The sequence below is a fragment of the Lissotriton helveticus genome, chromosome 6 (assembly GCF_964261635.1).
Source record: "Lissotriton helveticus chromosome 6, aLisHel1.1, whole genome shotgun sequence".
Classification (NCBI taxonomy): domain Eukaryota; kingdom Metazoa; phylum Chordata; class Amphibia; order Caudata; family Salamandridae; genus Lissotriton; species Lissotriton helveticus.
The window spans coordinates 645,539,923-645,555,039 of NC_136067.1; the positions used below are offsets into that span (position 1 = coordinate 645,539,923).

The window sequence follows — 15,117 nt, forward strand, 5'->3', positions numbered from 1 at the left end:
TTCCAGTGGGTCTCCAGAAGAAGGCGTGTTTAACGCCAAAACGCGCATAGAGATTATCTTTTTCCCACTGTTGTGTTGTTTAGTTTCTTATTTAATTTCATATATGCATTGTATTCATAATATTTTATGTTTTATATTGCGTCAATTATTATTGTCATTCATTGTATTTTTGCTCAATCACATGGTTTTTAATTCTTATGTGTATATGGTTTTTTTTTTTTAAATAAATGAACAATATATTTTTTAAAACGTAGTTGCTGTTTTTTGCCCAGTACACTGTCAGATTTATCCATTGTGTGTTGATGTACCTGACAATTTTCAGGACCCTCAAGTTGCCTAGGATTTGTTATATTTGAAATGCCACGGCACTCTTGGTCAGATCTTCAGCAGCTCATGGCAGGCTCAGCTCAGCACCAATCAGCCAGATTTTCACACCGAGGCGAGAGGTGGCATTTGGCTCTCAGATGGCGTGTTTTGCAGGTATGCACCTATTCATTTGGCAGGATATTTTTAGGATAAAATACACCTGGCTGCAGGAGCCTCACGCTTGTGTGGCCATCTTGTGTGTGCACCCCCTAGCGCCCCCCTCGTATCAGTTATCTCTGGTATTATACGGTTGGCCATAGGGAAGGTGGCAAGGCGGTGGAGGAGCATTCCCTTTTTATCTCCCCAACCATACACGCAGGCCATGGAAGATCGGCAATGCAATTTGGCAGCTTCCAGGGAGGTCTTTCTGATCTCATCCCTCAGGAACGCATGTCTCCTGTCTTGGGCATCAGTTCTGTCGTCAGGGGGTAGTGTCTCAAGCTGGGCGGCCTGTGCTTCCAGAAGCGTGAGCTGAGAGTCACGCACCGTGCGGGTGAGTTTGAGTTGGGCCTTGGCGAAACCCCGAATGGTGGCCTTTCCGGCCTCCCAGAGGGTACGGGAGGAGGCTATTGAACCTTGATTAGTGGTGAAATAAAGGCGGAGCTCGGTACCTATTTGGTCCCTAAACTCCTCGTCTTGCATAAACCAGGCGTTGAGTCGCCAAATTGGGTGGGAGGATGGGGGGAGGGAGCCTATGTGGAGCATCACCGGGGAATGGTCTGACAAGCCTCGGGGGAGGATAGAAATTACTTGAATCGTCTGGCAATCCTGAGTCGGCAGAGAAACGTAGTCTATGCGCGTGTGCGTGCGGTGAGATGCCGAAGTATGTGTGTATTGTCGCGCTGTCGGGTACCAAAGTCTCCAAGCATCCCCGAGACCTAGGCTAGCAGCCCATGTCGAGAGGAGGCCAGAATGGGCAATCCTGGAGGAGGAGGGGGTTGACGCGGTATCAAGGCCGGGGTCCATAACTGCATTGAAATCACCCCCAACAACTGTCAGTCCCAGGGGCAGGGCAGTGACCTCTAAAGTAAGCTTCTGGTATGTGGAAGCTAATAAGGTGGGAGGGGAATAAACAGCGAGTAGATTAAGAGGGCGATCTCCGAGGGTCCCATCCAGAAGAATAAAACAGCCCTGAGGGTCGTGTGTCACTTTACGTGCCACCAGAGGAAGAGTACGACGCACCAGGATAGCTTCCCCTCTTGACACCTTACTAAATCCAGAATGCCAGACTGCGCCATAGCCGTGTCGTGCAAAGAAGGGACAATGGTTGCTTAGCAGATGGATCTCTTGAAGCAGGAGTAGGTCTGCTGCTTGTAGCTAGGCATATCACCGGACAGCTGCGTGCTTGATCTTATCTAGTAGGCCATTAACATTCCAGGACATTATATGGAGCGACGACGCCCTGCTAGAATTGCGGGACAGGGGGAAGTCATGCAGGGGGCCAGGCTGCCGGCCAGCATGGCAGAGGCCCGAAAAGTGAGACTATGTCTAGAACCAGTGGATATGGTGTTATAGGAGCGAGTGACAAGTGTTCATCCACATGTAAAGGAATGAGATTGGTGCAGAAAACAGAGAAAATAAAAACAAAACAAACAGGGGTTGCAGCTCACACCCCCCCCCCCCCCCCAAACCCCTCCACCCCCCACCCTACACTTCAGGAACGGAAGCATCTGTCGCCCAAACAGTAAACAGTGAAGCAAAAGAACCAAACTAAAACTCTTAGAAAAAGGGAAAGTCGTGGAGGACCCCTCCTCGTAGTAGGATGTTCATATCTGTAGCCATCAATGACAAGTTTGTCGTTAGGCAAGGTGCTAGCATTGGGTGACGCCAGCCACCATCTGAAGAGACAAAGGAAAAGTTAACAGTTCAGCAAAAGGTTCAAGCCGGTCCTGGGAGGAGCGTTGGGCTGTGGGAGAGGTCAGTGTCTGGGAGGTCCAGCAAGGATGGGCGAATCAGTTCCGGGGTCGGAGCGGCCTGAGGAGTTGAAGCGCCGCTCAGCAGGGGAGGTTTCACCAGATGGTTTGGGTGTTAATCTCCGTGAAGCCCCTGCGCCTACCGGAGTGCCTGCGTCGTGGTCGGAGGACCGGCATTCAGTCTCAACGGACGTTCCTCTGTTGCCCATGTCCATGCCTCCTCAGGCGTGTCATAGAAGTGAGATTTGTCTTGGAAAACCACTCGCAAACAAGCCAGGAAGAGGAGTCTATACTGGATGATAAGCGAGCAAAGCTTTTGCTTGACCTTTCCTGAAGGATCGACGGAGGGTCTGAACCTCTGGTGTGTAATCAGGAAAGACCATTATCGTCAGGTTCTCATGCTTGAGAGGCTGCTTCTCACGAGACTCGGCCAGGATAGCGTTGCGGTCCTTGAAGTTGAGGATCCGCAGGATGATTGGTTTGTGAGGGATGCCCGGCTGTGGGTGGGAAGCAAGTGAACGATGTGCCTTCTCGACCGAGAACCAGGGGGAAGAGAGAGCCCTCGGGCATCCAGGAGCGTATCCAGCGCTCCACGAAGTCCGCCACCAGGCCCTGCTCTACGCACTCCGAAAAACCAATCAGGTGAAGGTTGTTGCGACGGGATCGGTTTTCAGCATCCTCGGGCCGCCGATGTAGCTCCTGCGTGTGGGACTGGAGTTGGGTCATCTGGAGCTTAAGCTGATGGACATCGTCCTCCATGGTAGAAATGCGGGATTCTGCTTCTTTAATCCGGGCAGTAGCATTGCGGAGATCTTGCCAGATCAGGGTCATGTCTACTCTGACCTCCGCAATCTTACCCTCGACAGAGGATTGTGACGTGTGAATCACCTGGAGAATGGTACAGAGGTCTGTCACAGCAGGAGTTTCTTTGTCCGTGGGACCAGCAGTGGCCCCGGCGTCCGTGGTGGTAAACCGATCCATCTTGGTTTGGGTGGCGGGGGTCTTGGGTACTCTGTCTCTACCCATGGCTACCTTCGATCAAGGGTGGGTACCAATCGGTCAGGCAGACCAGTGGAGGGATGATGGCGAAGAAGGGGGAAGAGGGGCAAGATACATGTAGGCACACAGAGGACCCCCGCTGGCAGCGGAGAGAACTCTGGACGCACTGATCTGCAGGGGGTAAGGTTGGTGTCAGCCTAGGACCTCCAGGTCCTTCGGGACAGAGGGACCAGAATCAACCGCCTGATGGCAAATTGAAGGAGCAGTCAGAGTCTCGAGAGGGACTGGGGGATGCCAAGGTCACAAAGACACCGCCACTCGATATAGCGGACGAGATCTACCGAGTGGGCCACAGCCGTTTGCCACTGTCCAACCTTAGGTCTTCCAGGAGGGACACCCCACACAAAGAGGGCCACTGCCCGAACAGGCAGTCGCAACACCCCTCATGTCCCACTCAGGCACCAGGGGAGGAGGGGGGCCAACTGCAGCAGGCCGATCGCCGCACCCAGGCACCGCGATTCAACGCAGGCAGGGCACGCAGGATCGTCTTGACCCAGGCTCTCCGGACCACCCTGCAGCAAAAGAACAGAGAGGAGGGCCACACCAGTACAGAGGTCGCCCACTACCGCCTGATCGGCGGCTGAGTCACAGCTCCCCAGGCCTGCACTCCAGCGAGTCGGACAGCAGTTGGGAGCACTAATGCTCCGCAGCCCCTCAGCAGAGGTGCCTAAAGATTCAGGCCTCATGTGGAGACTCAACCTGGCGGGAATCACGGCAGGGGGCCGGTCAGCAACCCATGCAATGTTTCAAGAGGGGGTGGGCAGCACAGCCACTGGAGCGCCACTGCCCGGAATGGCAGTCAAGAGGCCCCCAGCGTACTGCACCATCAGAGGGAGGGGGCCTCCTTTTGTACCACCACCCCAATCAGGCCACGTCATAGTACCCCCGTAGTGCAGGACCGGGTGAAGTGTGGGACACCTCTGTGCCTCAGGAGCAATCAGTGGGGGGAGAACGCCCCCCTGCCACCCGATCGATGGCCGACTCAGTATTAGGCAGGGCCCTCACAGACACCCACCATCGGCATTCCTCCTCACCTCGTCACCTATGTCTCCGTGCCCCAGGCCTCCAGGCCATATTAAAATGATGGCTGCCGCACACAGGACTCATCGCCAGTTCAGGGCCGGGGGCTCCAGAAGTCCACACCACAGCAGGCAGGCCTCCGGGGGAGCTGAGGACAGCCGCAGCCTCAGCGCCGCAGCTCCGCAAGTCTTCCAGGGGAGACTCGCACATCAGCACATCACCAACCGATCGGCGGTCGAGCAGGCTCAAAGGGTCTTTGGCAACAGGGGGGGCGCACCGGGGCAGGGCAGGCGGTCCCCAAAAGTCAACAGGGCACCGGGTGTGGGCAGGCAGTACCGGAAGAGCACCAGGACCGGCACCCGTTAGGCAGAGTGTTCAGGGCCTGAGGGCAGGCGGGAATCCGGTGGCCAGTCCGGGAGTTCAGGGCTGCCCATCTCGTCCAGGATCACCAGGAAGCACTGCAAAGGAACCCCCCGGATTCCCAGGTAGGCAGACGAATGATTGGCAGGGCACTGGGTGTAACAGTTAGCGGTCTAGTGGCCAACACTCATGCATCCACCACATCTAATAAAAGGAGGACGGGCGCTCGGGGTTCGTAATTTCCGACCTGTATACTGGTGTGATCTTCCTGTGTCCTGTTCCGCGCTCCTGCCCCCGCGCTAGACCTTTTCCCCCCCTTCGGGTCATAGCCCAGCTCAGGTTCCCGACATGACACTGGCGACGACCGGAGGGGGCCCAACCCTCGCTCTCACTGCGCACTACTCGGCTGAAACGGCCGCCTCCTGTGCGTTCCGTCGCGGCTATGCACCACGCGAGCTGAAGACTGCCCAACGCCAGCAGCACGTGCGCACCCGCAGCTGCCTCAGAGCCGGACGCGTTTTGATGCGGGAAGCACATCGAGGGAAGCACGCGACCTCACCGGTAGCCCCACTGTGCCTAGCCCAGTCTGAATACGCTGGCCACACACCCGCCAAGCTACATCGCTCTGGGCCGTGCCCGGGGGAAGAACTGCTTGAGACCCCACCTGGAGGGAGAAGTATCAATCCATACGGCAGAAACAAGGACTTTCACTGCTGTTTCCTGTACCCAACAAGCATTGCTAAAAGGAAGGAAGGAAATAAAAGCATTCAAGTAAGGAGAAGGAGAGGGATCCAGCCCATTGAGAGTCTAGAGGACAAGACTGATACTAGTACAGAGCACCACGTGGGACACCCTGCGCTACCCTACCCTAGGCCACGCCAGAGCCCGTGGCACACCACCGGCCTAAACACACCCAGAGGCCCCACCGTCAGACGCAATGAGGGACGGCGACCAGGCCGCAGCCCGCATACCGTTCCAACACGCAGCATCAGGAGTCTTACCTCCTTTCAGTAAGTTAGAGAATCCCGCGTTAGCCTGCTCCCTTTGGAAGGGTATATGGTCAAAATATCGAGTAACACAAATGTCGACTCCAAAATATAGAATGGACAAAATATCGAATGGACAGAATATAGACATCAAAAATATAGTTTTTAAGGTAAGTAATGTGATATCGATTTTAAAAATATAGAAAGTCAAAATATCGAAGTACATAATATAGGTTTTTAAAAATATTGAATTTTTAATATCGATTTTTTTAAAGTGTTTTGTATGTTAGTATATGTGTGAGAAGTGTATATTTTTTTGTAATTTATTTTAAGTAATTAATTTTATGTTATTTAATTTTTGCGTAATTTAATTCTGTACCGGGTTGTGGGTTTATAGGGGAATGGGGTGGAAAGTAATTTAATTATAAGTAATTAAATATGTTAATTAATTTATTGGTATTTATTTTGAATAAATTAATTAATTTTTATTTGGTAATTAATTAATTCTTAATTGATAATTAATTTTTATTAATTGATAATTATGTGAATAATATTAATTTATTTTCTGTAGCGGGTTGTGGGTTTATAGGGGAATGGGGTGGAAAGTAATTTTTACACCTACGCTATCCAACACTTTCCATACTGTTGCACTCTCTGGAGTGGGAATAGTAATTTTTACCCCTACGCTATCCAACGCTTTCCCTACTGTTGCACTCTTTGGAGTAGGAATAGTAATTTTTACCCCTATGCTATCCAACGCTTTCCCTACTGTTGCACTTCCAGGAGTGGGAATAGTAATTTTTACACTCCCGCTATCTTACGGTAATAATATTGTGTATATTTTATTAATATTATGTTAATATATATATATGTTTTAACAAATATGATTGCATGTTTTTTTTTATAAGTTAAATTAATTATTTAATCATTTTATGGTAATTTAAGTATTTTTAAGTATATTTTAGCTATTTATTTTTAATATTTTTTTAATTTTACATTATTTTTAAGAAATTCTATATTTTTCCAAAGTATATATTTTAAAAAATATTTTGGATTCGATATTTTGGTACTTACCTGTTTGTAGATAGGAATTCGATATTTTGTCTGTCGATATTTTGGCGTCGATATTTTGGGTAGCCTTTTTTTGTCCCTCGATATTTAGTCAGTGATCCCTTTGGAAGATATGGAACGAACGTATCAACAACTATTTCGTCACGACGATAGAGAAGGACAACTCGGTAAAGAGGTCTTTGCTGTTACACTATGTGGGGAATGACATTTTCAAGCTTTTCAAGCATCTACCTAATACAGGGGCAGCAGACGACTATAATGGGGCAGTAACAGCGCTAAATGGCCATTTTAATCCACAATTAAACCCGGATTTCGAAAACTTTAAGCTCAGACAAGCCCTCCAGAGGGAAGGAGAATCGACACACATGTTCTGCGCACGTCTCCGGGAGCTTGCCAGCATGTGCACAGATGAAGACCAGCCAAAGAAGATCAGGAGACAACTAATTCAGGGGTGCCGTGACAAGACCTTATGAGGACTCATACTGCACAAACCAAGAATCACGCTGGAGGACATACTGATACTAGCCAGATCACATGACCTGTCTGCGGCTAGGGCAAACGAGATGGATCAAGCCCTAACCAAGCCCCACGGGAGGCCGTAATCCATCAAGACGGAGCAAGCCGATGCCGTGAGAACCAAGGTGGTACAAAAGGGGGTGGTGATGGACGGAGCATCTGAACCAATCAAACACTCACACCCAGTCAACAGATCTGGGTTTAATCCATCACCGTTCTTTAGCCCACTCTGCCACCCCAGTTCAGATATGGCCATATGCAAATCAGCCTGACCCTGTGCCTCATGGGAACAGTCCAGCCCGAACTGCCAAGCCATGCCTTCCCTGGACCGGAAACAAGCTTCCGAGGACCAGTTTCTGGCATTTCAGCCGTCCTCAGCCCGGCTTGCTTGAATCCAGTGGCAAAAGTGAGCAAGGGACTCACGTCTGAGCATACCCTGCAAACTTATGGCGAACAAAGTGGTACAAAAGGGGGTGGTGATGGACGGAGCATCTGAACTAATCAAACACTCACACCCAGTCAACAGATCTGGGTTTAATCCATTACCGTTCTTTAGCCCACTCTGCCACCCCAGTTCAGACATGGCCATATGCAAATAATAATAATAATAATAATAATAATCCACATTTGTATAGCGCACAATCACCCGTAAGGGTCTCTAGGCGCTGGGGGCCATCGGGAAGATTAAGCAAGCTATTGCCCAGAGTCGCATGGTGCTGGGCTAACCTGCCGCCGGAGCCAGGGATCGAACCCTGATCCCCAGATTCCAGCGTCAGTCGCCCTGGCCGTGGCGCCACACCTCTCCCTCAAATCAGTCTGACCCTGTGCCTCATGGGAACAGTCCAGCCCGAACTGCCAAGCCATGCCTTCCCTGGACCGGAAACAAGCTTCCGAGGACCGGTTTCTGGCATTTCAGCCGTCCTCAGCCCGGCTTGCTTGAATCCAGTGGCAAAGTGAGCAAGGGACTTACGTCTGAGCATATCCTGCCAACTTATGGCGAACAAAGTGGTACAAAAGGGGGTGGTGATGGACGGAGCACCTGAACCAATCAAACACTCACACCCAGTCAACAGATCTGGGTTTAATCCATCACCGTTCTTTAGCCCACTCTGCCACCCCAGTTCAGACATGGCCATATGAAAATCAGTCTGACCCTGTGCCTCATGGGAACAGTCCAGCCCGAACTGCTAAGCCATGCCTTCCCTGGACCGGAAACAAGCTTCCGAGGACCGGTTTCTGGCATTTCAGCCGTCCTCAGCCCGGCTTGCTTAAATCCAGTGGCAAAGTGAGCAAAGGACTCACGTCTGAGCAAACCCTGCCAACTTATGGCAAACAAAGTGGTACAAAAGGGGGTGGTGATGGACGGAGCATCTGAACCAATCAAACACTCACACCCAGTCAACAGATCTGGGTTTAATCCATCACCGTTCTTTAGCCCACTCTGCTACCCCAGTTCAGATATGGCCATATGCAAATCAGTCTGACCCTGTGCCTCATGGGAACAGTCCAGCCCGAACTGCCAAGCCATGCCTTCCCTGGACCGGAAACAAGCTACCGAGGACCGGTTTCTGGCATTTCAGCCGTCCTCAGCCCGGCTTGCTTGAATCAAGTGGCAAAGTGAGCAAGGGACTTACGTCTGAGCATACGCTGCCAACTTATGGCGAACAAAGTGGTACAAAAGGGGGTGGTGATGGACGGAGCACCTGAACCAATCAAACACTCACACCCAGTCAACAGATCTGGGTTTAATCCATCACCGTTCTTTAGCCCACGTTGCCACCCTAGTTCAGACATGGCCATATGCAAATCAGTCTGACCCTGTGCCTCATGGGAACAGTCCAGCCCGAACTGCCAAGTCATGCCTTCCCTGGACCGGAAACAAGCTTCCGAGGACCGGTTTCTGGCATTTCAGCCGTCCTCAGCCTGGCTTGCTTGAATCCAGTGGCAAAGTGAGCAAGGGACTCACGTCTGAGCATACCCTGCCAACTTATGGCGAACAAAGTGGTACAAAAGGGGGTGGTGATGGACGGAGCATCTGAACCAATCAAACACTCACACCCAGTCAACAGATCTGGGTTTAATCTATCACTGTTCTTTAGCCCACTCTGCCACCCCAGTTCAGATATGGCCATATGCAAATCAGTCTGACCCTGTGCCTCATGGGAACAGTCCAGCCCGATCTGCCAAGCCATGCCTTCCCTGGACCGGAAACAAGCTTCCGAGGACCGGTTTCTGGCATTTCAGCCGTCCTCAGCCCGGCTTGCTTGAATCCAGTGGCAAAGTGAGCAAGGGACTCACGTCTGAGCATACCCTGCCAACTTATGGCGAACAAAGTGGTACAAAAGGGGGTGGTGATGGACAGAGCATCTGAACCAATCAAACACTCACACCCAGTCAACAGATCTGGGTTTAATCCATCACCGTTCTTTAGCCCACTCTGCCACCACAGTTCAGACATGGCCATATGCAAATTAGTCCGACCCTGTGCCTCATGGGAACAGTCCAGCCCGAACTGCCAAGCCATGCCTTCCCTGGACCGGAAACAAGCTTATGAGGACCAGTTTCTGGCATTTCAGCCGTCCTCAGCCCGGCTTGCATGAATCCAGTGGCAAAGTGAGCAAGGGACTCACGTCTGAGCATACCCTGCCAACTTATGGCGAACAAAGTGGTACAAAAGGGGGTGGTGATAGACGGAGCATCTGAACCAATCAAACACTCACACCCAGTCAACAGATTTGGGTTTAATTCATCACCGTTCTTTAGCCCACTCTGCCACCCCAGTTCAGACATGGCCATATGCAACTCAGTCTGACCCTGTGCCTCATGGGAACAGTCCAGCCCGAACTGCCAAGCCATGCCTTCGCTGGACCGGAAACAAGCTTCCGAGGACCGGTTTCTGGCATTTCAGCCGTCCTCAGCCCGGCTTGCTTGAATCCAGTGACAAAGTGAGCAAGGGACTCACGACTGAGCATACCCTGCCAACTTATGGCGAACAAAGTGGTGGTCTGGGAAAGACACCACTGGAGTCAAGCTATCCAGGCTGATGAAGGCTGATAGCCAGAAACCGGTCCTTGGATGCTTGATTCCGGTCTGGGAAAGACATGGCTTGGTAGTTCGGACTGGACTGTTCCCATGAGGCACAAGGTCAGAGCTGATTTGCATATAGCCAGTGTCTAACCCAGGGTGGTGTGGAGTGCAAAAAAACAACGGATTTAGGCCCAGATCCTTGTACTCGGGTGAATGTATGACATTGTTCTACATTCTGTCCATCAACTGTGTTTTTTGCAATTTTCACCCCGAGTGGGCTGAGTATGCTCAGACGTGAGTCCCAGGCTCTCCACACCACTGGAGTCAAGCTATCCAGGCTGATGAAGGCTCATAGCCAGAAACCGGTCCTTGGATGCTTGATTCCGGTCTGGGTAAGACATGGCTTGGTAGTTCGGACTGGACTGTTCCCATGAGGCACAGGGTCAGAGCTGATTTGCATATAGCCAGTGTCTAACCCAGGGTGGTGTGGAGTGCAAAAAAACGATGGATTTAGGCCCAGATCCTTTTACTGGGGTGAATGTATGACATTGTTCTACATTCTATCCATCAACTGTGTTTTTTGCAGTGAGATCCAAGGGCCAGATGTAGGAGACCAAATAGCGGTCGGTAACGGCCGATTTCGTGAACGTGAACCAGGCCAGTGGGCCGCCTTGGCGTTTGCCAGCAAGTCTCTCACCTCCACGGAAACAAGGTACACCCAGATTGAGCGCAAATCGCTTGCCATCAAGTGGGCCTGTAACCACTTTCATCTGTACCTCCATGGACGACCGTTCACCATGGTCAACGACCATCAGCCTCTTGTTCCCCTCTCCAGAGGGACTGCACTGCACCCACTCCCGCGCTTTGAGCGCTGAGCAGTCCAGTTGCAACCGTATGAAATGGAGGTGGTATACCTCCCAGGGTCAAAGAACCCGGCTGACTTCCTCGCGAGACACCCAGTTTGGTCAGAGAAGCAAGAAGAAGATGAGGACATCGAACAATATGCACATTTGGTATCTCTGGCAGCATGCCCCCAGAGCATGTCCCTGGAGGATCTCAGAGAAGCTGCTGCTACTGATGCTGTCTACACCAAGACACTAAGCGCCGTGCAAGAAGGCTCGTGGACAAACTACATTCGTCAGGCCAACTCGTGGACGCCGGAAGATCGTGACACCCTAACAAGAATGTGGCGGGTCCGTCACGAACTTAGCGCTACCAGCGAGGGCATCCTGCTGAGAGGACTCCGGCTAGTGATCCCAAGAGCCTCAAGCACCGGGCAGTCCAATTAGCCCATGAAGGGCACCAGGGAATAACCAAGATGAAAGCACGGATGCGAGAAAAGGTCTGGCTCCAGAGCTGGAGGACATGGTAGAAGAATATGTCAGACGATGCTCATTGTACCAGCTGTCAAGTGGCCCGGAGACACCTCTCCCAGTTATCACCGAAGAGGCCTGACCCATCCCATGGTCCAAAGTAAGCGAGTAGGAAAGCACAAATGTGATCATAAATGCATTCTCAAAACATCCTGTGGTAGAACCCGTCGTATCTACGGCCTTCAACCACGTCGGACCAGTGTTAGAGAAAGTCTTCACCATGTTTGGTTTTCCTCAAGAAGTACAAAGCGACAATGGTCCCCCGTTCCAAGGGGCCGAGTTTGCCACGTTCCTCCAACAGCGAGGCATATCGCATCGCCGCATCACCCCTCAGCGGCCTCAGGCGAACTGGTGTTGTCGAACGCTTCCTGTGCACTCTGAACACGATGTTTCGCATAGCGGTCGTGGAACAAGTAGACCCAGAACAGAGGCTCCACGAGTTCTTAAGAGAATACCGAAGCACCCCTCACTGTACGTCCCAGCGGAGCCCGTGGGCCCTCATGCTCCATGGCCCCCACTGGGACCTGCTCCCTATCTGCCCGAGGTGATCGTCACCTCAACTGGAGGTTGAAGAGGTGCAAGAGAGAAGAGCGCAACACAACCAAGACGCAAGCGTCAGACGCCGTGCCACCCCAAGAAGGCTCAACCAGGGAGCGATGGTCATCCTGCGAAGCCGACGCCAGGGGGGAAAGTTCCAAACAAACTAGGAGCCTGGCACCTGGACAGTCACCGCTAACCATGGCACAATGGTAACTGCGGGCAGAGGAGCGGATGAAGTATCCAGAAACATCTCATGGTTCAAGGAAGTCCCGCCAGAACATCGCAGGGAGACCTCAAGTGACCACACAAGTCCCATGACTACTGCTGCGCCCGAGGGAGGGGCGTAAGAATAGGCTAGTGGCCAAGTCGGCGAGACCCCGGAAGTGAGCCTCTCATCTCATCATGGAGCTTGCTCCGAAAACCCCGGCCAGAACAGCACGGAAGGGCGTACCAGCACCCAAAGATACAGCCTGAGGCCGAACCCCCGCCTGAAGAGGCCCGGAGCTCGCCGACTGAGGCCCACGCAAGTACTGTACTTCTATTTTGGATGGAATAGCAGTTGTGAACCATTGTGATTATGTTAAAAGAAATGTTATAACAAAAGAACTGAGTTGGATAGGGATGTAACAGTTGGCGGTCTAGTGGCCAACACTCATGCACCCACCACATCGGCAGGCCAGGCGTGGCCTGCGGGGTCTAATAAAAGGAGGACGGCCGCTCGGGGTTCTTCACTTCCGACCTGTATACTGGTGTGGTCTTCCGGTGTCCTGTTTCGCGCTCCTGCCCCCGTGCTAGGCCTTCTCCCCACCTTCGGGTCATAGCCCAGCTAAGGTTCCCGACACGACACTGGGGTCCCGATGGCGAGCGATTAAAGAGCGGATGACGGATGGGTCCGGAGCACTCCTAAGGTGCGACTGACATCTTGATGCTCTTGGCCCCGCCCCTCGCCATTATTTTTAAAAGTTTTTTAATTCAACTATTTAATTTTATGACCATTATTGGAGTTCTGATGGCTGAAAATCTATTAACAAATTAATTGCTTCAAAGCTTTGCACACAGACACCTTTAGTAAAATGATCTTTTCAATAAGCTTAGCAAAAGCATGATTCAGTGCAACACAAGTTCATCTTTAGTAAAGGACATACCTCTTGCTTTTGTAATTCTTGTGCAGTGCCAGTAGTACTACATGGAGCTGAAGAAGCAAGCTGTACTGGTAAGACATCTTCATTAGTTTGTATACCTTTTGCAGAAGTTAGGACAGGAGCTGCAATTGTCATTTAAAAAGCAGATTACATTCAGGTTTGCAGTGCCAGTTTTTGTATTACTTATATTTAGTTCTAGGATCTTTTCAAAATGTGTTTTACAATGATAAAGGAACAACAACACACAACGAAATATTTCATTGATTGCACAAAGTCGAAAATCTATTTAGATAATTTCAGTTTAATCATAGGTATCAGTTAGCAGCGCTGTTAAGATCATCATAAACTGCCTCTTTTGCATGCGTGGAAGAACACCACAGAGAACGTGTAAAAAAATAATTTGATCACAATTACCATATTATATGTATCCATTCCTGAATGAAGGGTACCGTGCAAAAGTCTCGATGTTATATGCAAGTTGATGCATGTGTGCAAATGTGGAGACATGCAGTGTTTCCTTAAAGAGCTTTGAGCACGAAGCCTGTGCTGCAGACACATTGCCAGTGATGTCGAAAGTACACAAGATGTATTGCTGTAGTTTCCCTTTCACTAGTTGGTCAGACAGGTTCAGGTACATTTTCTGAAGTGAGAGGGCACCCGGAGATAATATGAGTATATACATCACTGACATGGAGGGAAGAGCCTGTGCTAGAAGTTGTGAAACCATAGATCAGTTTCATGGGCCAAGATAAGAGCGCATCCTAAAGCCATAAACGGATATCATCAAACGTTTGATTCAAACAATTATACACCCACACCAGCAGAGTTTGGAGCAAACTACAATTGTCATGTCATAGTCTACACATTGAATCAATGAGAATGAATGCCAACTTATTAGAGCAAGCAAGATACAGCACATTGTTGCATGGCCCAAATTGTATATCCTAGTGCAGCTGATTGTGAAAACCATCACTGGGTTTCCGGTCATGTTTTGAAGGCATGTGAGAGACTTTTTTTCTGTGTTTTCTGCACGCTCACGTTATTGACTATTTATTATTTGAATTGCAACATATACTTTTACCGTTTATCTTTAGTTTTGTTATTCAATGAATCATTGCTGCTATCAATTTTATTGCATTAGAACTACATTGGTTTGGGTGTGTTTGCTGTTTCCATATGGTTGATCTCACTTGCCCACATTCAAGAGAACATGTTTGACTAGGTGTAGATACTTGAGCATCCATGTCTAAGAGAAGACAGTAAATGTAACTGACATCATCAGGTTTTTCTGCTAGCAAGGATGTGATGAAGCACAAGACTGAAAGTCAGAGATGGTCTAATTATATAGGGTTTACTACCCATGACTAGGCGCTGAAGCACTTTTCGGCAAGCAGCACTGTAAATCTAGAACCCAAAGTTGGAATAGTGGTGGACTGGTAGGGGGGAAATATAAATTGTTATTGTGAGTAGTGGACATGTGCTTCTCTTAGTTGGATGATTAGGAGATGGATAGAGGAGGGAAGAGTTTAGAAAGGATTATTTGGGAGTTTATAATAGTAAAAGAGGTTAAGGATGAGTCATAGAGCCTGCTAGTTGGATGAACAGGATAAAGGATGGATAGAGGAGGGAAGAGTTTGGAAAGAGTTGTATGGGATTTCATAGTAGTCAAAGAAGTTTGGGATGAGTCAAAGAGTGGAGGTAGGGGATGTTTGTAAGAGGAATAAGATGAGTCATATAGTGGTGA

General features: G+C 50.2%; 1 protein-coding gene across 2 annotated transcripts in view; it reads right to left on the reverse strand.

Annotated features, from left to right (window-relative positions):
• Nucleotides 1-15,117, reverse strand: part of LOC144762824 (lebercilin-like) — a 2,038,162-nt gene that overhangs the window by 104,568 nt on the left and 1,918,477 nt on the right. For both annotated transcript variants that reach the window (XM_078648105.1, XM_078648106.1), the window contains one exon: nucleotides 13,377-13,495. In XM_078648105.1, the coding sequence (XP_078504231.1) occupies nucleotides 13,377-13,495 (119 nt within the window). The remainder of the gene's footprint in view (nucleotides 1-13,376; nucleotides 13,496-15,117) is intronic.